The 22,498-nt window shown below is 40.8% G+C and overlaps 1 protein-coding gene across 6 annotated transcripts in view; it reads left to right on the forward strand.

Moving 5' to 3' along the window:
* The window catches only part of Slc44a5 (solute carrier family 44 member 5), a 341,526-nt gene that overhangs the window by 295,545 nt on the left and 23,483 nt on the right, over positions 1-22,498 (forward strand). For all 6 annotated transcript variants that reach the window (XM_031375927.1, XM_031375925.1, XM_031375924.1 and 3 more), the window contains 6 exons: positions 3,356-3,440; positions 8,434-8,559; positions 10,696-10,756; positions 13,706-13,829; positions 14,120-14,203; positions 21,246-21,358. In XM_031375927.1, coding sequence (XP_031231787.1) covers positions 3,356-3,440; positions 8,434-8,559; positions 10,696-10,756; positions 13,706-13,829; positions 14,120-14,203; positions 21,246-21,358 — 593 coding nt within the window. The remainder of the gene's footprint in view (positions 1-3,355; positions 3,441-8,433; positions 8,560-10,695; positions 10,757-13,705; positions 13,830-14,119; positions 14,204-21,245; positions 21,359-22,498) is intronic.

Consider the following 22,498-nt stretch of genomic DNA (forward strand, 5'->3'; position numbering starts at 1 on the left):
GCCATCTTTACCTCTGTACATAGCCATCTTTACCTCAGTAGATGGCCATCTTTACCTCACTGCATGGCCATGATTTTGATTCACTCAGGAACACTGGTTAATTGTAGGTTTCTCACAAACTTTGAACATTGTTCAAAAGTTGGCAAATTGAGAAAGTAATGTACAGAATGCCCAGTTAAATTTTAATTTCAACTAAACAGCAACCATTCTTTTAGAATGCACACTCTGTTCTTGGTTTCTCTTTGCTGAGAAAGCTCCCTTCTTTGTTAACTGTTTTGGTGGGGGACATCCTTGGCTACCTTCCTGAGATCAGAGATCACAAGAGGAAGGTGTGCGGAGTTCTGGAAATGCCTTTTTCTCTCATATGACTTCCCCAGAATTTATTTGTGGTGATCTTCCTTGTGCCTCTTCTCCCCACTTCCCTGCTGCTTGTGTGCCCTTCCACTTCTACCCCCTTAGACTCCAGTCCACCTCCACGTCTTGCTGCTCTCCACACAAACATGTCCTTCCCCTCCATGGTCACCTTTCTACTTACACAGGCTATAGTCACACATGTGTGTGTACTCACACAAACACACACAAACACACACACACACATACACACAGAGGGAAAGAGAGAGCTAAGGTCTGGGTAGATAAAACCCTTTGAGGCACGGTCACTTCACTTAATACAATACTGTTTAAATCCACCCATTTTCCCACAAGTTTCATAATCTCATTTTTCTTTATGGTCAAATAAAATTCCATTCAAGATAGGTGCTTCTTCACTTATCAGCTTCTGCACCCACAGGACAGAGGAGGGGCAGAGCCTCAGAATGCATTAATCAGCCATTCTGACAGTCAGTTATCTAAATCCCCAAATGGATGAGATATCTTGTCTGAAAAAATAGAGGCAAAGAGATGGCTCCCCAGGCCATCTGTGAGCATTACTACATAACCTAGTGCCATATAATAACAAGAGCATCTCTTATGAGAGACAGGATGTTCTTAGTCGGTTGAAGTAAGGTGACAGATGTTTAGAATGTAGTTAGGAATTAGGCTGGTTTAAGAAGGTGGTGATTGAAGATTCTTCTCCATAAAAATAAGGTGGAGGTCAAAGAAGAAACCCAGTGTCAATGTCTGGCCACCACATGCATGTGCACATGTGTGCATACACATCTGCATTACACATTCACATACCCATGCAAACACCACTTCTCTTATGAGACACTGGAGATTCCTTACTTAGTTGTTTGAAGTGAAATGCCAGCTTGGTTTCTTCCCCTCCACACACCTGCAGTTCTGTTCCCGGTGTGTCACCTCCGAGGTTTCTAGAGCCAGGAAGAGCCAAGCACATTTATTTGACTCCAGTCCTTCTGCACCATGCTGCCTCATCATGGCCTTCTGGCCCATGAACTCCTTTAAGTCCTCTCTTCTCTGCTTCTTCAAAGAGGCACGGAGGCAGGTCTTCCACAGGCGAGGTCATCAGCTGCAAAACAATGTGTTGGTCTGTCCTTCCTGGGGCACCTTCGGGTTCCATAAGAGGCTCTCATGGAAAGACAACCCACCTCCGTCAATGAAACTTAAGTCTCTTGTTCCTTGCTGTCTCAGTCAGGGTTTCGATTCCTGCACAACATCATGACCAAGAAGCATGTTGGGGAAGAAAGTGTGTATTCAGTTTACACTTCCACATGGCTGTTGATCACCAGAGGAAGTCAGGACTGGAACTCAAGCAGGTCAGGAAGCAGGAATTGACCCAGAGGCCATGGAGAGATGTTCCTTACTGGCTTGCTTCTCCTGGCTTGCTCAGCCTGCTCTCTTATAGAACCCAAGACCTCCAGCCCAGGGATGGCACCATCCACAAGGAGCCCTGCCCCCTTGATCACTAATTGAGAAAATGCCCCACAGCTGGATCTCATGGAGGCACTTTTCCAACTGAAGCTCCCTTCTGTGATAACTCCAGCCTGTGGAGTTGACACACAAAACCAGCCAGTACACTTACCAACAGCTCTCTTTCTCCAGTCTGCTCCCTCCTACCATTCCTGCTTAGATGCTCAGGGGCAGGGTGTGGGAGAGAAGGAAAAGACTGGGGGAACTCCCACAGAGACTCTCCTACATTCCTGGGTCTGATCTTATGTAGAAAGGCTTTTTCAAGTGTCCTTCATAAATTTATGCCACGTTTGTAGTCTCAATAATTAAGTAGGAGATTGGACAAGTTCTTGGGGAAAATTATTCTTGAGTTGTTAAAGCTCTGGCTTTTTGGTGGTTTTTGTTTTTGTTTGTTTGTTTGTTTTTTCTTTTGTTCTGTTTTTGAGGCAGAGTCTCATACAATCTGGCTGCAAAATTGTGATGTAGCTGACAAAAACTATGACGTTCTGATCTAGTTGCCTTTACCTCTCAAGTGCTGACATTAATGATGTGCTTGGATTTTATGGGGTGCTGCGGATCAAACCCAGGGCTTCATGCATGCTAGGCAAGTACTTCACCAATTGAGCTACACCCCTAGCCCTGGGGCTGGGATTCCTAAGACGTAGAGACCATCAGTTTCTAAATTCACCGGAGAGCTTAGAGAAAGGATGATAATTCCCCATCCATGAATCCAGGCGTGGCTCCTGGGGATCGATGAGGAGAGGAAGCAGAATCTACAATCAATACCCATAGTTTCCCTTTGCTCCCTGAAGTTGAACAGCTGTTCCAGTCCAGCATCATCTTGGGTTCTTACCACACCACTGCAAAGTAGGCAGGGCTGGTATTGTTTTCATCTCCCTAATGAAATAATTGAAATATAAAGAGAATATCAAATGGCAGGGTAATATTCTATTGAAAGCTCATGACTGCCACTTACTATAATTTGCAATAGAAAGGGTAACTACTGTTTATTTTTACACCACCAAATACATGCTTATGTTAAAGAAATCCTTAAATATAAAAATTAAATAAAGAAATATAATCCCCAAATTTAGATGTGATGATTTCTTTTTGCATAATACTAATTTCTACACTAATACATAGTAAAATAGTATTTTCATGATCTTTTAAGTAAGCTTCTCTCTAAAATAATATTATTAGTATTAGCATTATTAATAATATTATTAATTTCTTCTCTTAAACACGAGTGTCAACATAATTCCCAATACCATGTGATCATTTGCCTCATGTTATACAGTCTTGCTGGTGGACAATTATTTCAACTTTTAATAATTACAAAACAATGCTTGGATTGTTAGGTGATGTAGAGGGAGTCTGAGAAAATGCTGCACCCAGATACCGCAAATGGAGCTGACCTTTAAAGGCAATGCATTCAAAGTTTCTGTGGTTCGGTGTGCATTCCTACTATCACTAAAAAGATTTATTTATGTTTTCTTTTTTAAAACAGGAACAAGACAATTCTGTTTTACTTCAACATATTTAAATGCACCAGTGTTTCCACAATGCTTCGGCTACAGTGCTCGACCACACAGGTAAGGCTGGCTGCCTTCCGGCTGCTCTTAGCCGTCCCTTACATGCTGGGTGAGAGGGTTCAGAGATCCCATTCGAGTCTGCTTTCCGTAAGAGGATGTAAGCATGATGCCATATGCATTCACATTCAATCAAAGCTAAGGTGGAGATAAATTCTGTCACAGTGACTAGGGGATTTCAGTGATGGCAACTGCTTGCTTCTACAAGTGATCACAGTCCAGAAGTCTTTGTCAGCTGCTCCAGCCATTTCTGCATCTTTGGGTAAATTCCTGAGGAGTGTGATTGTTTGGAAGAGCCTCATTGCTCTTTCAGGGTTCTTGTGTTTCTTCTGTTTGATTTCTGTATCTGTTGGAATAGATAATCTCCAGACTCATACACATCAAACATATATGCACACACACAATTTCACTAAAAAGAAATGTCTTGTTGTTTCTCTCCCTGAATTAAGGGACACACACCGTGAGGCTAAGGCTTCTTACCAGACTTGTCTCCCACTGTTTTCACATTATTTCTAATCCCACAGAGTAGGTGATCAGTGAATGTCTGTGGAGAGAATGATCCAGTAAATCAATGAATGACACCTTCCTACTCTCTCCACTATACCATACACACTAACATGCCTATAACAAAACAAAAAGTCGCCTGGTTGGTAGTTTCATAAATGATTTCCTAGATTATCTAGGATATATATGTATGTGTATGTGACGAATATATAACAAATATAGTATTTTAATCTTCAGTACAACTCACTCTCCAAGGTACACAATTCTTATTTATAATAGTGTTGAATCACCAAAACTGATACCGTAACAATGAAGAATGGTGTTGAAAGTGCCCTGTGAAACCCATGGGGATCGCAGTTCGGTGGGATATGTTGCAGCTGCAGCTGTGCATTCTGCATTAGTCAGCCCTGCAGCAGTGTATTCATAGATTAGAGCTATCTATATTCTGTGCACAATATTTTTGTCGACTGGCAGTGTGATCCAGAAGTTTGTCATAAGCCCTTGAATAATGGGCCAGCATCAGTTCAGATACCCAGCTTCAGTGTGACCTTCTTGGCTAATTACATCTTGATTGCTTCTAATCAGCATCTCACTTGAAGTGAACAACTTGGTCTGATAGAGGAAAAGAGGAAAGAGCAGTTGCTATGGTTTTGTTGTTGTTTAAGCTCATTTATGTTGTTGAAGTTCATTATGATTCTCTTTGACGAACTACATTATTTTCCATTTAATTGCTTTCTTCTTCATGTTGCCAATGCACCAGTTTGTATATGTAGTATACATTCTATGTGTATTTGTAAGTATAGAATTGTTGGGGTCTCAGAAGCAGTACCTCGCATTATATGAATCTCAGAAGAATATTGGCTCTTTGAGTTTTCACTTTAATAAATGCACCAAATTGTATCCATCTTCTTCTGTCTTCCACCATGTTATGAGCAGAGTCAAAGCTAGCATTTCGCTGAGGAATCTCCTAACATGTTGAGGATTTATTCATCCTGACTCCCATCAGAGTGAACTTTTCCCATTCTTATCGATAATAACTTTGACCTTCTTATAAAACATGTGGACGTGTTGGATGCTGTCATTGTCTCTACATACAGCTTTAAGACCTTCCCTGCTTCTGCTAGAAGTATGTGAGTATGTGTGTGTGTGTGTGTATGTGTGTGTGTGTGTGAGAGAGAGAGAGAGAGAGAGAGAGACAGACAGACAGACAGACAGACAGACGAGGGGCAGAGAGTGCACAAGTATGTGAGTAGGTGTAAAGGAGAGTCGTATGGAATAGTGAATGTGGAGATGGCTTGTCTTATGCTGTCAAACTTTTAGAAGACATTGGACTCCTGCGGCTATCACACAACATTACTGCGAGACCTGAGGCATGCATTTAGTTCTCCTACTGAGTCGTGTGGTCAACACCAAGTGCCCTTGTAGACAGTAGCAATATGTCAAAAGGTGTGAAAGCAGCTCACTTGGAAGCTGTGCTTTTGCTGCACTGCCAGTAAAATAATTAGCAGCACTTTGACCAGCACTTTGATTCATCTCTGCATTATTTATAACCTCCTGCAAACAGAAGATTCACTAAACAATACTGAGACAGATACTAACCTCTGGATATAAAAATATAAACATAAACATATAGAAGACAGTTTTACAACACTTCCATTCAGAAAAACAACAGTAGTAGCTTTCCCCACCCCACCCCGGGCCTGTATATTCAATGTCTATGCATCTTTGAATGGGTTTTTAGTATCAGGTTTAAATTCCCTCCTGTAGAGTGGGCTTCACATCTAATCAGAAAGCATCTGGTTACCAACATAACAGTCATGCAGCTAATGCACCAGTGGCACATCTTAATGGCCACTTGACATTGTAGCTCACAGGGTTCACAGATGAAGAAGCAACATGAAAGCTATAAATAGTGCTGAGGATAAGTTACTGTTAACCAATCAGCCCTAAGCAGCATGTCTACTTCATCTACTCCAAGAGTCAAGGAAAGTGGTAGAGGAATGCACAGAAAGAGTCTAAGAGGGAGAGGATGAAATACATTGCTCTGAAATGCAGTCTTCTGGAAAAACATGGTATTGTATCCATGAGTTCACAGCATCCATGTACGAGAGGGGGCCCATCAGCATTCCATCTCATGGAGGAGCAGCTCATGAAGCCTGGCTCCAGCCTGAAGCACCATTAGCAGTTGATGGTTGGGTGCATGGTGAGGAGTCATCTTTGTCAGCCATGTAGTCACTGATAAGTTGCTGATGATGGAAAGAAAGAAAGGAAGGGAGAGAGGAAAAGAAAGAAAGAAAGAAGAGAGTTCAACAGGGGTGGGAAGAAGGTGAGAAAGAGAAGTAATGGGTTATGAAATCCATGATATCATTATGACATTGTCAAAGTATTAAAACATTGAAAAGGAATAATTACTAAAGGCTTGGCAGGAGATGATGGATAGCCTGGGTCAAGGATTCCCATGGGAGCTGAGCTGATAGGATGCAAAGAAGTTGATGCAGCTCTCTCAGTTTGGTGGAGCTTTTATTCCTTTTTAAAATCAGAAGCAAAAGCAAAACCAACAGTCTGTGCTTCCCCTGTTCCTACCATTTTTTAGTAGAATTACACATTGGATTGCTGTCACTTTGTCATGGCTCTGTGGATGACCACAGTAACCTGGTTTGTCACTGATGTGCCCTAAGTCCATTACTGTAAAATAATTGCACAGGTGGCCTGGCTTGTCACATGATGTGCCCCAAGTCCATTTCTGTAAAGTAATTGCATGTGTAACCTCTCTTGACCATGTCTACATAGTGTTGATAAGAGAGTTTATGGTGATTATTTGTGGCAGATATCTAGATTTGGCTTATTTTTCATGGTGACAAATTGTAATTATGTTTTCAGAATTATGGGAAACTCACAGACATGCTGATGAATATTTCCCATGTACATTAACAACTGTCAGAATATTTCAATGTCATTTTATTCATACAATAAACAAAGCAAGATTCTAACCTAGAATGTACATAGACTCAGCCATATACTAATTTAGGCAATTATAAGAAATGCCTCATTAAAAAAGTCATGACAGGACCTGGGTTCATTTCCTAAGCACCCATGTCACATGACTCCCAACATTCTATAACTCCAGCCCCAGAAAATGTTCTACACTCTTGGGGTACCTGCATGCACATTGCACATATTGACATGTATCTACATGAGTGTGCACACATATGTACACACACATACACAAATCACACAAATGAAAACCTTTAAAAGAGATTTTTTTCAAAAAAATTATCATTTTCCCATGGTAGAAATCCCCAAATCTGCACACAGTCGTGTCCCTCACAGGTACACACTGAATGGATATAAAGTTAGTATAATCCAAATGAGGGGAGTGGTTATATTACCTCATAGTCATGCACAGTATTGCTATCTGGAGAATCTGAGTGAAGCATCCAGAGACTTCTCCTTCCCACAACTACTTTTGGATCTACATTTATCAACTTAGAAAAATTGTCTAGAATTTTTAAACTTTACCCACACTTATACTTGTATGTGTGTATATGCTACACACACATATATGTACACATCATGGGCCAGAATCTACATCTGAAGGAGACCATACTAGCTTGCCTTCTGAGTTTGGGTTGCCTTACTTAACATTACACTTCCCTGGACAGGTTGACATTAAGTCATGAGGAGGGATGGAGGTGGGAAAAGGACATGTGGGTCCTGAAAAAGGAAATAGGGGATAGAAGCAGGCAGTAGGGGCAACTGGATGGAGGCAGTAGGAAAGAAGCATGAAAACACTTGGTTTGAAAATGTTAAAATGGTCTCTAATGCAGTATATGCTGATTTAAAAACCCGAGCACAGAACTACTGTTTAACATCTTGTTTTTATGCAAAACCAAGAAAGCAAGAAGTCCAGGTTGGTAGCATTCTATAGTCAACTTAATTTCACACAATAATACTAGAAACACGATTTAAGTCACTGTCTTAGTCAGGGTTTCTATTCCTGTACAAACATCATGACCAGGAAGCAAGTTGGGGAGGAAAGGGTTTATTTTAGCTTACTTCCATATTGCTGTTTATCACCAGAGGAAGTCAGGACTGGAACAGGTCAGGAAGCAGGAGCTGATACAGAGGCCATGGAGAGATGTTTCTTACTGGCTTGCTTCCCCTGGTTTGCTCAGCCTGCTCTCTTATAGAACCCAAGACTTCCAGCCCAGAGATGGCACCACCCACAAGGGGCCCTACCCCCTTGATCACTAATTGAGAAAATGCCCCACAGCTGGACCTCATGGAGGCACTTCCCCAACAGAAGCTCCCTTTTCTGTAATAACTCCAGCCTGTGTCAAGTGGACACACAAAACCAGCCAGTACAGTCACTTAGATGGAAATTGATGCTTTCCTCTTCATACTGGTGAGGCGCTCAGAAGACCATCCGACCTTGTAGACACCTTCTTGGTTTACTCCGTCACTCTCTTCCCTATGCTTCTCTGCTCCACAGATCTGCGTTTCCCGGTGCCCAGAGACATTCCTCACCTACTTGGACATGCAGTTTTTGAACAGAAAAGACAAAAACTACTGGGAATACTATCGCCAGTTCTGCAAGGCCAAGGCCAATCCTGTGAAGGTATGTGTACTCAAGTTCACACCTGGAAGGAATTTAGCTGCTGTTTTGATCTTACGTGGAACAGGCCAATTTGCTGCTGGAAAAAATGCCAGATCTAGGAAATGAGTGTTAATGGTGCCTTTCTAGTAAAACACAAGTTTACCTGGGCGCTCAAAACTACTCACGGTGTGCCACTATGAGGACACACTCAGAACACTCATGGTGCGCCACTGTAAGGACACACTCAGAACATTCATGCTATACCACTTTAAGGACACACCAAAGCACTCATGGTGTGCCACTGTGAGGACACACCAAAACACTCGTGGTGTGCCACTGTAAGGACACACTCAGAACACTCATGCTGTGCCACTTTAAGGACACACCAAAACACAGGATATTCATGGTATACACTGTGTGTAGACAAAGAGTCGCATCATTGATGATATATCACTCTCTATACTTCTGGGACAGGAAAGACTCTTAGGTCTGCTTAGTGAGCTCCAGCTAATGCATGACACAGAGATTTTTTCTACATCTGGATGGGTTTGTTGCTGACAAGAGCTAGGATTTTATGTCAACTAGAATTACCATTACAAAAGCAGAGTGCTAAGTTTGAAGAAGAGGACTTTATAAGTTACTCTTTCTCTGAGATGAATGCTTTTCCAAATTATCACAGCTAATGAACCAAATTCTTACCCTCACCTAATATCTATGCCACCCTCCAAGCAGAACCATTGTTCATTGAAACAGTTGGTGAATGACTTTATGGATAGACCATCTTAATACCTACACCATTTCTTAAATGAATGTAACCTGCTCTCTGTGGGCTGAGAATGAAGTCACTCACTCAAATCAAGTAGCTTTGACCATAGCAGGAAGTCTGTATCCAAAAATCGAGCCTACAATTTATTTCTTGGTGCAGCAGAACTATCAACTCTCAGCTTAGCTACAATGGAGGTAAAATCCTTTGGTGATGTGAGGGTCATTGAAATACAGTCTTATTACAATGAAACCCAATGTCTAAAACTTGTTCTTATTTTGGGCTTGTACCACAGTAAGATCCAAGATTTTAAACTCTACTAAATACAAAACAAACAAAAAGACTTTATATATTCATGTTCATTTAAGAAAATACTAGTAGTGATGTATTATTTTGAAGTATACAGTTAATATGTTTGGAGTTATTTAAAATTTATATTGAGAAAAATGTATTTTCAGTATTGCTGTAGCGAGCATCTATATAAGACTGTTAAATTGATTGTTATTTTATATCAAACAACTTTTATAATACTTATTTTTATTGTTATAATATTTTATAAATTTTAAGGAATATGATAAAAGATATTGTAGGTATTGAAGGGGGGTCTCTGGGAGGAGTGGTGGTACAAAAGGGAAACAAGAATGTGGTTCAATTCTATTTAATTAAAATGTGTTTTTAAATGTTAACAAATTCAGATAAATTGAAATCATGTAACTTTTCTCATCATAATACAATAAAATTTTTTTTAAAAAACAAAAACAAAAAAAACAAAAGCAGAGTGCTACGTGGCTTAGCTAATGAGGGTGCTATCCACCTCAGCTGAACTTCATCCCAACACTGACCCCAACATGATAAGAAGAGAAGACGGAATCTGGCAGTTTGAGACTTCTACATGTATGCCTTAGCATGCGCGCACACACACACACACACACACACACACACACAGAGAGAGAGAGAGAGAGAGAGAGAGAGAGAGAGAGAGAGACTAAAGTAGTGCAATAAAAAATTTCTAAGTCTACCCTTACCTAGGTTAAACATCACGAGATTTCTAAAGCTTTATTATATTAAATACTATCCATTGGTTGTTACATTATAGAAAATGATGGTTTTCTAGAAAAAGATTAAGAGTCAGAGATTCAGACTATGACTAAGATATCTTCACGGGTACGTCTTGCTTTTATAAGATTTTTTTTTAAATCTCTGTTGGTTCATTTAGAGCATTTACAGGCATTTTTTTTAAACAAGAATTTTTATGTGATAAGCTTACACAGTGGGGAAATGATTTGGGAAAATAAAGTGCGGACTCAAGACTCAGAACTCAAAATTCTGATATTGAGAGCAGAAGCAGTCGTTGCTGGCTTTGAAGTGTCACTATAACCTACCTTCCTTTCCAGAGTCTCAGAGATCTTCTGTCCAGTGGTGACTGTCCTCTAGCAGTGTACCCGAGCAGACCTTGTAAGTGTTCATTAATTTACAGTTGAAGCATAGAATCTACAAAAAAATGTGATTTAACTTTCTTATTTCACAGTTGATAAAACCATGGCTGAGAATGATTCTGTTCCTGCCCTGAGAGCCCAGAGTCAGTTAGGAGAGCTGTCTCTGGACATACCTGGCCTCATTCCAACTGGGACATTTCTACCAGAGCTATATGAGGTCGGAGGTTTTACTACATAAGAACACTGGAAAGTGATAGGACTGGTTTTAAGAAGCCACCAGTGTGATTATATGTGTCCCTACAAGCACTTGCACAAAAATTTCTAAACCAGAGTTCATATGGAGTAAGGCAGAACAATTAATACAGAACACAGAAAGCATAGATGGTGGAGGCCAGAAGGAAATGAAAAGTTACAATCTCCAAGGGCAAGAGAACACTGGAATCATACAGTGTGTTTTGAGAGGAAATATTTTAGACCTAATAAATAGAATAAAGTATATATATGTAAAATATTCAGCAAAATGCAAACTGTTGTAGACATTATGGTGGCAAGCATGTAGAAATTAAAATGAATTCCAGGAATCATTTAAGGAAAACGATCACAAAGAAGTATACCAAAAATATTAAGTTGTTTGCCCGAGGAAGTAGGACGAGGACAAAACTGGTCATTTTCTCTCTTTTTCCTGTTTTTCTATTCCCCAATTCTTCCACAAGTTCTTCTAAAACAGAAGAAAAGTAATAGGCACCAATCTAAGTAGAAAGTCAAGAATGTTGAATTAGCTGCCACAAAATCCATGTATTGAGCATCCCCTTTATCTTTCCCAGCCTGTTATAGACCCTGCAGCAGAGGTACTGGTCCACGCATGAACCGGCAATCACCAGGAAGCCCTAACACTACTATATGTGGTCAAGAACAGTGTTGAGACTTCTAATGGGAAAGCGGGAACCAACTGTCCTCACAATTATATCTTTGTTAAATCACATTTTCAAATAGACATTGGGGATGTAAGATGAACAAGTGACCTATAATCTCCCATAGTCTAATGAAGGAATGAAAGAGACATTGAGGTCAACCTTCCAATCAGCTTATGTTCTTCCTAACAGAGGATCACTTGCTTGGTTAGAGTCACACCACAGTATGTAATATTATTTGTGACTATTGTGATGGATGCCATTTCCCTAATTTCTTTCTCAGCCTATTTATCATTTGAGTAGAGAAAGGCTACTGATTTGTTTGAGTTGATTTTAGTGGCACAATGTACAACGAATAACATATAGTCCTTAAACTGTTTATAAAAAGAAACAAAGTAAAATTATGTGAGAGGGAGAAGAAAATTGAATTTTATTTCCTGTATCATTTTGATTTCTAAAAATGGAAAGATACAGAAGAGAGATAGGCAGGAAAGTGGTCAGTAAGAACGCACAGTTCATTGTGGGTGCCTGGTCAGGGTGTCATTTTGTAATTTTCCTTCATATTTGCTCTACTTTCCAACTTTACTCTGAGCCTATTCATTAATGAGTGCTAACAGATTGAAAATGACTGCCAAATAACATGTGAAAGACAGCCAGGGAGTCTTCTAGGTGGGAACTTAAACGTATGGAATATATAGGATCAAAAAGACCAGAAAAAATGGGAGAGAAGAAATATCCTGAGCCCTGCTATGTGTCAAGAACCCCACTGGGGAATTAGTAGGGTAAGCTCATTTGGGAAAAGTGGGAAGCGAGGCTCTCGGGACTGAGAGTGAGCAGAGAGGGATTGTAGATGCTGCCATCTTGGAACTGCTCGAGGGGAGGGAAGGAACAGGAGGAACACAGGGGCATTATGAAGGAAATCATCTATGTCATCAGGCTTTGAGATAGATGGGCAAGACAAGACAACCCACGAAGGGCTTCATAAGATGCTCATTCCCCACATCCAATGCTTCAATGTTTTAGGTTCAAGCTCCACATGTAAATTAGTGACACTACTTACAAGAAAAAAGTATGAAAATTATCTATCCACTTCTGAATTCTTTCATCTCTTCACTTGAAATCCCGGCTCTAATATTTTAAAATACACTCACTATCCAGTACTGTAACAATCAATTAAAAGAAACATTTATAGAGGCCAGGATACCATTTAATCAAAATAAGACCGCAGATGACCGAGCAATGATTTAACTTTTCACAGAAATCACACCAGTCTCTCATTACTCTAAAACAGTATGACCCTTCCCCTTACCCCACCCCATTGACAGTTTCTATCCTTCAACAACATGTAGATAATATCTCTGGCAAGGAGGCAAGTTATTAAGAATTCATCAATAGAAGTCCAGTCTTTATAGGAGCTTGAAGTTTGAGTAGGATCTTGCTTCTCCAGGGATCATTTACAAATCTCCAGTTTCCACAGTTTCACTGAGGAATGCTGAAAACTACTTTCATAAGAGGCTCTTATATATTCCAGCTGATCTTAGGCTCATTGGATAGCCAAGAGTGTCCATGAATTTCTGATCTTCCTGCCTCTACTTCTCAAATACTGGGATCACAGGTGTGTGCTACCACATCATTCAGTGTTCAGGACCGAACCCCGGGAGCTCTCCTTACTAAGCTGCATCCCCAGACCTAATGAAGACCTGTTAAAGCAACAGCCCTCAACTCCTCCCCATCATACCAACAGCTGTAACTTTTCTATTAAAATGTGTTCAGCATATATGGCGTGAGCCAATGTCACTTAGCTTATGCATCTTACCCTTGCACTGAACGAATTTTTATTTGTAAGAGAATGAGCAGATTGGGATATGGCTTCTGATAGCTGTTTATGTTTTCATTTCACAACCAGCAGGAAACCCTGGAGGTGTCGATGAAGGACAGTTAACTGTCTCTCCTGAGCACATTTCACACCCATCAAGAACTTAGCTGTAGATCACAGACAGTTTTTAAAAGGAAAGAACAGTGAGCAAGAGTGTTGACTGTGGTTCTCTCTTTCACAGTTCTGCAGAGATGTGTACCTGACCTTTCAGCTCTCAATGGCACCTTGACTTTAGGAAAAGGGATGCACTTTCAAGACGGAAGTGGGCAGACCAGGAATATTGTAGAACTCAGGGAGGCTGCAAAGTACGTTTGCATTTCTGTCTTCGTTTTTGATACATCCTATTATTATACAAAATGATAAAGTACCACTTTAGTACTTATGTGTGTGATAAACTTATCAGTCACCCTTGAGGCATCCTGAAGCGACAGTCAGTAGATTACTGAGGCTAGTAAAAGGGTCACTGCGGCAGATGCTGTCTAAGACCATGCCTCCCATCGAATCTTGCAGTCTCTTTTATTATAAGAACTTTTTCCCCAATACTAATGGAAAATAATAATTAATCAAAAATAAACTTTTCCTTCGTTGAACTCAGTGGCATTAGTGATGTGATCAATGCCAGGACGATCGGGCTGAAGCTGCTTGAAGACTATTTGACCTCGTGGAAATGGATTCTCCTGTGAGTGAGACCTTGTGTTTCTTCTCTGGCTTCTTTCTGGGGACCTTTGTAGACTCTAAATTACTTATTAAAGGCTGAAAAGTGGACTCAGCCCTCAAGATAATTTTCTTTTTCACATTTGGTTTAAGGACAGGGTAAACATATTTGAAAGTATGCCCATAAGACTGTAAGGTTCAAGTCTCTATATTAATTTACTACTAGAACTAGCAGAACTGGTACATATACCAAGTGCCTGCCCCAGGGTCTGGAGCTGTGTTCTGCTCTCCATATGTCACAGACAGTGGGCATAGTTTGACTTCCTTGGTTCTTTTCCCTCCTATGTCTCTCCCTTGACCCAAAAAGGATCATTTGTAATTTTTACTGTGTTCTTCACACATGATAGTCATTACCACTAAGGTCTGTTCTAGTTCTGAGAAACCTAAAACACAAATGAAGGTGGAGATTTAAATTTCCAGATGTAAGGGTGAAGAATGGGGTGGCTAGGCTCCTGTCTGCAAGCTTAACAGAGTATCATTAATAGTATCATGGATTGGTGCTTGTCCATGGGATGGGTTTCAAGTTGGGCCTGTTATTGGTTGACCATTTCTCAGACTCTGCTCCCTCTTTGTCCCTGCACATCTTTGTAGGCAGGATAAATATTGAGTGATAGGTTTTGTGGATAGGTTAGTGTCCTTATCCTTCTACTGGGGTTCCTGTCTGACTATAGGAGTTGGCTACTTCAGGCTCCATATCCCCACTCTTAGGAGTCTCAGCTAGAGTCTTCCCTCATAGACTTCCTAGAGCCTCCACATCCCAGGTCTCTAGCATATCCTAGAGATATCCCTCTCCACCCCCTTCTGCCATTGATTTCTGGTCTTTCTCTCACCCCCTCCCTATGCCTGATCCCCTTTCCTACCCTTCCTCCCTTCATCCACCTCTGTTGTCCATTTTATTTCCCCTTCTGAGTAAGATTCAAGCATCTTCTTTTGGGTCCTCCTCGTTACTTGGCTTCTTTGAGTCTGTGGATTATAGTTATCTCGTATTGTTGGTTAATATGCACTTATCAGTGAGTACATACCATGCATGTCCTTTTGGGTCTGTTTTACCTCACTCAGGACATTTTCTAGTTGCATCCATTTGTCTGTAAAAATTAATGATGTCTTTGTTTTTAATATCTGAGTACTGTTCCATTGTGTAAATGAACTACATCTTCGTTTTCCATTCTCCAGTTGAAGAACACGTAGTTTGTTCCCAGTTTCTGACTGTTATGAATGAGGTTTCTATGAACATAGTTGAGCAAATATCCCGGTGGTGTGGTGGAACATCTTTTAGGTATATGACTAAGAGTGGTATAACTGACTGTTCTCTGAGAGGTCCACCCAGTATCTGACTGAAACAAAGGCAAGACCCACAACCAAATATTAGTCAGCACTCAAGGAATCTCGTGGAAGAGTCGGGGGAGAGATTGAGGGGCCTGAAGGGGGATAGGTACTCCACCAGAAGGCCAACAGAGTCAACTAAACTGGACCCTTGGCGGCTCCCAGAGGCCAAGCCACCAACCAGAGAGCAAGCATGGGCTGGATCTAGCCAGTTCCCACACATATGTAGCATATGTGCATCTTTTTCTTCATGTGTGTCCCCTAACAACTGGAATGGGCACTGTCCCTGACTGTTGCCTGCCTGTGGATCCCATTCACCTAACTGGACCACCTTGTCTGGCCTCAGTGGGAGAGGATGTGCCTAGTCCTGCAGTGACTTGATGAGCCAGGGTGAATTGATATACAGATGGGCCTTCTTCTTCTCAGAGGAAAAGGGGAGGGGATGTGAGAGGAGGGGCTTTCGGGGGACTTGGAGGGCTGCAATCAGGATGTAAAATGAATACATAAATTAATTAGTGTATTTTTTAAAAGTATGGGGTTGCTTTCTTGACAAAAACAAGTGTTGCCTGACATGTCTCAGCCTGGGCTCTCTACCTTTGTGCCACTTTCCAGAGCCGAGAAGCTTCTGTGTTTCCCTAGTGACCAGAGAACATGTTAACGCTCGCTTGGTGACTCCACACCAGTGCAGCTTCTGAAGCACACTCCCAGCTCTTTCTTGAATAGCCCTGCATATCACCTGGATTGTAAAGACAGGTTCTTGGCAGGTAGAGAGATGCCACAGTGATTAGAGCTCTCGCTGCTCCTGCAGAAGCCCACAATTCAGTTTACTTTGGGCACCTAACAATTGCCAGTATTCACAGCTTCAAGGCTCTGGTGCTCCCTTCTGGCCTTTTGGGTATCTGCACACACACACACACACACACACATACACAGACATACACATACAGAGCCATACAGACACACATGCACACACACACACACACAGACATGCATGCATACACACAGACACACACAAAACATACATAGAGAAACAAACAGATGACATACACATAATGACAGACACACCCATGTAACACAAAGATATGCACACACAGACACATAGGCAGACAGAAGACACACAGAAACAGACACACACATGCATATGCACACAGACACAGACAGAGAGACGACACACACCCAGTCACACACACACACACACACACACACACGCACGCACGCACGCACACACACACACACACACACACACACACAAATAAAAGACTCTTTTTCTGTAGTCTAGGCTGACTTGGGTCCCACTGTGTAACCTTGAACTCTATCCACCAGTTTCAGCCTTCCAAGCACTAGGAATACAGGCATGAGACATTCAATTATACAGTGTAAATGTACCAGACAGCCTGCCATCCCTTGACTGTGAAATACCATGTCTGAGTTGTGTGACTTTTCCTATTTTTCTGAACCCTTCTCGATGTTCAGGGTCATGCTACTTGGCCCTTTTAGTTGTGTTAAGTGTTGAGCTCTGGCCTGGGTCTGTACATGCCAGGCAGGCACCTTCCAGAGAGCTGTGTCTCCAACTCTTGCACGTCATCCTTTAAAACCAGCTTAGTGATGCTTATGAAGCTTTCATTACTTCCCCCGTTTTCCTCATATCCATTGAGCATATCTGCACACCTCTGCATGCACATAGCTACTTATCTGCTATGTAACACATTTCATTCTGTGCTTTAATTATCTGGTTCTTTCCTCTGATAAACTGACAGTTGTTTATTTTTTCTTTTTTGTTTTTGTTTTTTTTGTTTGATGTATATCATTTTTATTGATTTAAGTATTATTTTATTATGATGAGAAAGATACATGATTTCAATTTATCTGAATTTGTTAACATTTAAAAACATATTTTAAGAAAATAGAATTATATCACATTCTTGTTTCCTTTTTGTACTCCAACTCCTCCCAGGGACCCCCCTTCAATATCTGTAATACCTTTCATTTTTTATTTTGTCATATTCTTTAAAATTTATAAAATATTGTAACAATAAAAATGAGTATTATAAAAATTATTTGATTTAAAAAACCAATCAATTGAAGTCTTATGTAGATACTTGTCTACAACAGCACTGAAAATATACATTTTTCTCAATATAAATTTTAAATAACTCCAAACATATTAATCATATATTTTAAAATAATACATCACTACTAGTATTTTTTATTAGATATTTTCTTTATTTACATTTCAAATGATATCTCCATTCCAGGTTTCCCCTCCAAAAAAAAAAAAAAAAAAAAAAAAAAAAAAAAAAAAAAAAAAAAAAAAAAACTGTTCCATCCCCCTCCCCCTGCTCACCAACCCACCCTCTCTGGCTTCCTGGCCCTGGCATTCCCCTACACTGGGGCATAGAACCTTCCCAGGACTAAGGGCCTTTCCTCCCATTGATGACTGACTAGGCAATCCTCTGCTGCTGGAGCAGCTGCTGGAGCCATGAGTCCCCCCATGTGTACTCTTTGGTTGATGGTTTGGTCTCTGGCAGCTCTGAGGTACTAGGTAGCTCATATTGTTGTTCGTTCTAAGGGGCTGCAAGCCCTTCAGATCCTTGGTTCCTTTCTTTAGCTTCTTCACTGGAGACCCTGTGCTCAGTCTAAGAGATGGCTGTGAGCCTCTACTTCTGTATTAGTCAGGCACTGTCAGAACCTCTCAGGAGAGAGCTATATCAGGCTCCTGTCGGCCAACACTTGCTGTCATCTACAATAGTGTCTGAGTTTGGTGACTGAATGTGGGAAGGATTCCCAGGTGGAACAGTCTCTGGATTGTCCTTCCTTCAGTCTCTGCTCCATAGTTTATCCCTGCAACTTCTTCCATGGGTATTTTGTTCCCCCTTCTAAGAAGGAGCAAAGTATCCACACTTTGGTCTTCCTTCCTTCTTGAGTTTACTTCTTGTGGTTTGTGGATTGTATCTTGGGTATTCTGAGCTTCTAGGTTAATATCCACTTATCAGTGAGTGCATACCATGTGTGTTCTTTTGTGATTGGGTTACCTCACTCAGGATGATATTCTCCTGATTCATCCATTTTCCTAAGAATTTCATAAATTCATTGTTTTTAATAGCTGAGTAGTACTCCATTGTGCAAATGTATCACATTTTCTGTATACATTCCTCTGATGAGGGACATCTGGGTTGTTTCCAGTTTCTGACTAAAGAAGGCTACTATGAACATAGTGGAGCCTGTGTCCTTATTACATGTTGGAGCATCTTCTGGGTATATGCCCAGGAGTGGTATAGCTGGGTCCTCTGGTAATACTATGTCCAAGTTCCTGAGGAACTGACAAACTGATTTCTAGAGTGGTTGTACCAGCTTGTAATCCCACCAGCAATGAAGAAGTGTTCCTCTTTCTCCACAACCTCACCAACAGCTGCTGTCACCTGAATTTTTGATCTTAGCCATTCTGACAGGTGTGAGGTAGAATCTCAGGGTTGTTTTGATTTGCATTTCCCTGATGACTAAGGATGTTGAACATTTCTTTAGGTACTTCTCAGCCAGTCAGTATTCCTCAGTTGAGAATTCTTTGTTTAGCTCTGTACCCCATTTTTAATAGGGTTCTCTGGAGTCTAACTTCTTGAGTTCTTTGTATATATTGAATATTAGCTGTCTATCAGATATAAGATTGGTAAAGATCTTTTCCCAATCTGTTGGTTGCCATTTTGTCCTATTGACAGTGCCCTTTGCCTTACAGAAGTTTTGCAATTTTATGAGGTCCCATTTGTCAATTCTTGATCGTAGAGCACAAGCTATTGGTGTTCTGTTCAGGAAATTTTCCCCAGTGCCTATGTGCTCAAGGCTCTTCCCCACTTTCTTTTCTATTAGTTTCAGTGTATCTGGTTTTATGTGGAGGTCCTTGATCTACTTGGACTTGAGCTTTGTACAAGGACATAGGAATTGATCAATTTGCATTCTTCTACATGCTAACCGCCAGTTGAGCCTGCACCATTTGTTGAATTCTCATTTGTTTTTTAAAACTATGTCTCCTATAGCCAAAGTTGGCCTTGGACTCCTCATCTTCCTCCTTCTACATCACCCATGCCGGGATTAGTGGCAAGGACTACCATACCCAGCTAAACTATCAACTCCTTAAGATGACAACTGTGACTAACTCATCTCCATATTCTTAGCTCAGTTTTATCTTTATCTTCCTAGTTTTAGCTTCCTAGCATAGTTCTTAAAACATAGTAGACATGCAGAAATATGAGTTCAGACACAGAATTAAGAGTGGAACAAGCTAGATACCATGTCTTTAACCACAGAGAATTTAGTTAATTTAGCGTTGTATTGTGAGTGAAATACTGAAGAATAATTTTCACAAGTAAAGAGCTAGTTCTGTTTGTGAGCTCCTACTCTTTTGGTGTTCTGCCTGCAACAATTCCATAGTCAAAATTGGAGCCTCACTTGGCAGTAGTTCTCACTGTCACAAACAAATGTCAGTAGGTAATTTCTTAATTTGTTTTTCCCATTCTTGCTTGGACACACCTCACCCAACACACATTAAACCTGTGTCCATTCTATACCACTTACATCCCTGCACCCTAAACACTTCACCTTTATTTTTAGTCCTTCTCCCAAACCTTTCATAAATACCATTTTAAGTATTCCCTTTGAATCATACAATAAAGTAATCCTTCAGTCATATTTAAATTTTAACCATTAAAGCATCTACAGCTTCAAGAGGGAAAGGCTTTTAAAGTTAAAATCATGCACACTCCTTTCTGCTACCATACTGTCATCTGTCAGGTGACAGATATGACAGGTCTCTTAGAAGATGGCTTTTGACACCAAGCTCTGTCTGATGCGAATTTCACCAAGGATGCAAGTAGTTGGTAGGAGAGTTGGTCACATTTCAGGTATTAATGAATTCTCTTTGAGGAGATTGTGCCAGAAGACTCCATTCTGTCCTTAACCTGGAAGGGGTGGGGACTGGGGCGTGGACCTAGTTCTTTAGTATCTCAGTCAGGATCCTGGAAGAAAGTAAAGCAGATAGAAAATATTCATCCTTCCTATGCTTGAGAAAACCATAAAGCCAGGAGACTAATCTTGCCTGCATGTCTTGTACCCATATCCCTTGGGACCCCAAATAGCTGTTGGATGGTGTCGGAGATCTCATACTTCTCAAGATAATTTACACATGGCAATCACTAACTACAAAGTCATGAGTCCAGCAAGTGTGTGGCCAGTGGTGATTCTTATTTTCCACCGAAAGTCTGTTCTACTACTTCCAAACAACCATGCCCTGGGGTGTCTCCCTTACTCACCAGAATATCACAGTTCTACCATGGACTTATTTTATAATTTGCCACCTAGTGGAAGGGTGTAAAGGAAGGACAACATGAAAAGTGTGGCCACAGGGAAAGCTGTAAGCTGGGAACTGCTCACTTCCTTGAGTAAGCAGTAATACTCTGGATTCTGGAGACACACAAGATGTCTCCAGTGGAAAGTCCTCACAGGGCCTCCGATTTCCTCTTTCATGTGAAATCCTTAATGAAAACAATTGTTTGTACTTCTTAGAACTATACGTGTACAGCCAGTAAACTAGAATATTCTAGAGTGATTTCCAATAGAAGCAGCCCCCATCCTGATGTTCATGGTATGGTGCATACAGCACACCTGACTCTGTTTGTTGTTGGTTTTACCTCTAGCGGCCTGACTGTTGCCATGGCACTGAGTTGGATTTTTTTGATACTTCTGAGGTTCACAGCTGGATTCCTCTTCTGGTTCTTCATATTTGGTGTGCTTGGAATTATAGGATATGGTAGGTAATGTACCTCTTAAATTTGCTGGATATCAGAATAAATTTTCCTTGTCGTTAGCAATTACTGGAAAGTATTTACTTGCCTTAGGCTCAATTAGTTTGGATCATTAACTTCACAAAATGTATTTAATTTTACATATATTTTCTTAATAACTCTTTTTGTCATTATCTTGAAAAAAATTCCATAAGAAAAATCTACTCCTTTCCCTAGCAGCCTTTGGACTTGGGCCTTACAGGAATTGGGAGGGGAAGTAAATGAATGAAACATGCCAATAATTGATCTGTTGATAGCATAGCTTGATCTATTTTTTATCAGCTCTGATAGTAATTTTAATCAGGTGCTATTACCCTTCTTAGTAGTCAGTCTCCATATTGAGGCATGGCCCTCTAGGCAAGTACACTGAATCAGACTCACTGGATGAAGGGTTCAGTTCACTTCAATCTCTCCAGAGCTGTGCATCTCGGGCCTTATGTGAACACTAAATAAAGAAATTCAAGTGCTCTTTCTGGGTGGTATAACATTATAGACATTTGCTTTTGGCCTTCTAAGCAGCATATGGGACGATAGAAAGCAATTTATATTAAAAAGAATTATTTCCCCCACAACAGGATTTAGAATAGCAACATAGTTTTTATAATAGTAGACACCAAAAATAACCAGCTCCTATTTCTGCTCTTTGAAGAGTTTTACTCATTTTATAGGAAGGGTGTGGGCAGGTTCATGTTCAGGACTTAGCCTTGACTATAGGATGGCTCTGTACTCTATAACCAAGTAACTATGGAAAACTTTCTTAAGATGACAAGACCTAGCTCCTATATCTGTATCACCAGCCCAGTGATAGACTCTCCATCTCAGAAGATAGAATGAATTAAATATTGATCCCAGGCTATCAGAAGAGTCCAGACATAAATGGTCAGTATTGGTTATTGTTATTACCCTCAAAGACCTTCTATTAACCGTGCAGCCCTCCTTGGGCATTCTCCACCCACTCCACCGTACTCCCTTGCTTCCCCCTGCACAGGCAGATGAAGCCAGGCTGCAATGGTGGAGGAGCCTAGGAGCTGCTATCCCCTAGTCTTATCATGTGTTCCTACCTGGATTTGCCACTGGAGACTCAAGATGTGTGCTCCAATCCTTCT

Source organism: Mastomys coucha, unplaced genomic scaffold (assembly GCF_008632895.1).
Source record: "Mastomys coucha isolate ucsf_1 unplaced genomic scaffold, UCSF_Mcou_1 pScaffold16, whole genome shotgun sequence".
NCBI lineage: Eukaryota > Metazoa > Chordata > Mammalia > Rodentia > Muridae > Mastomys > Mastomys coucha.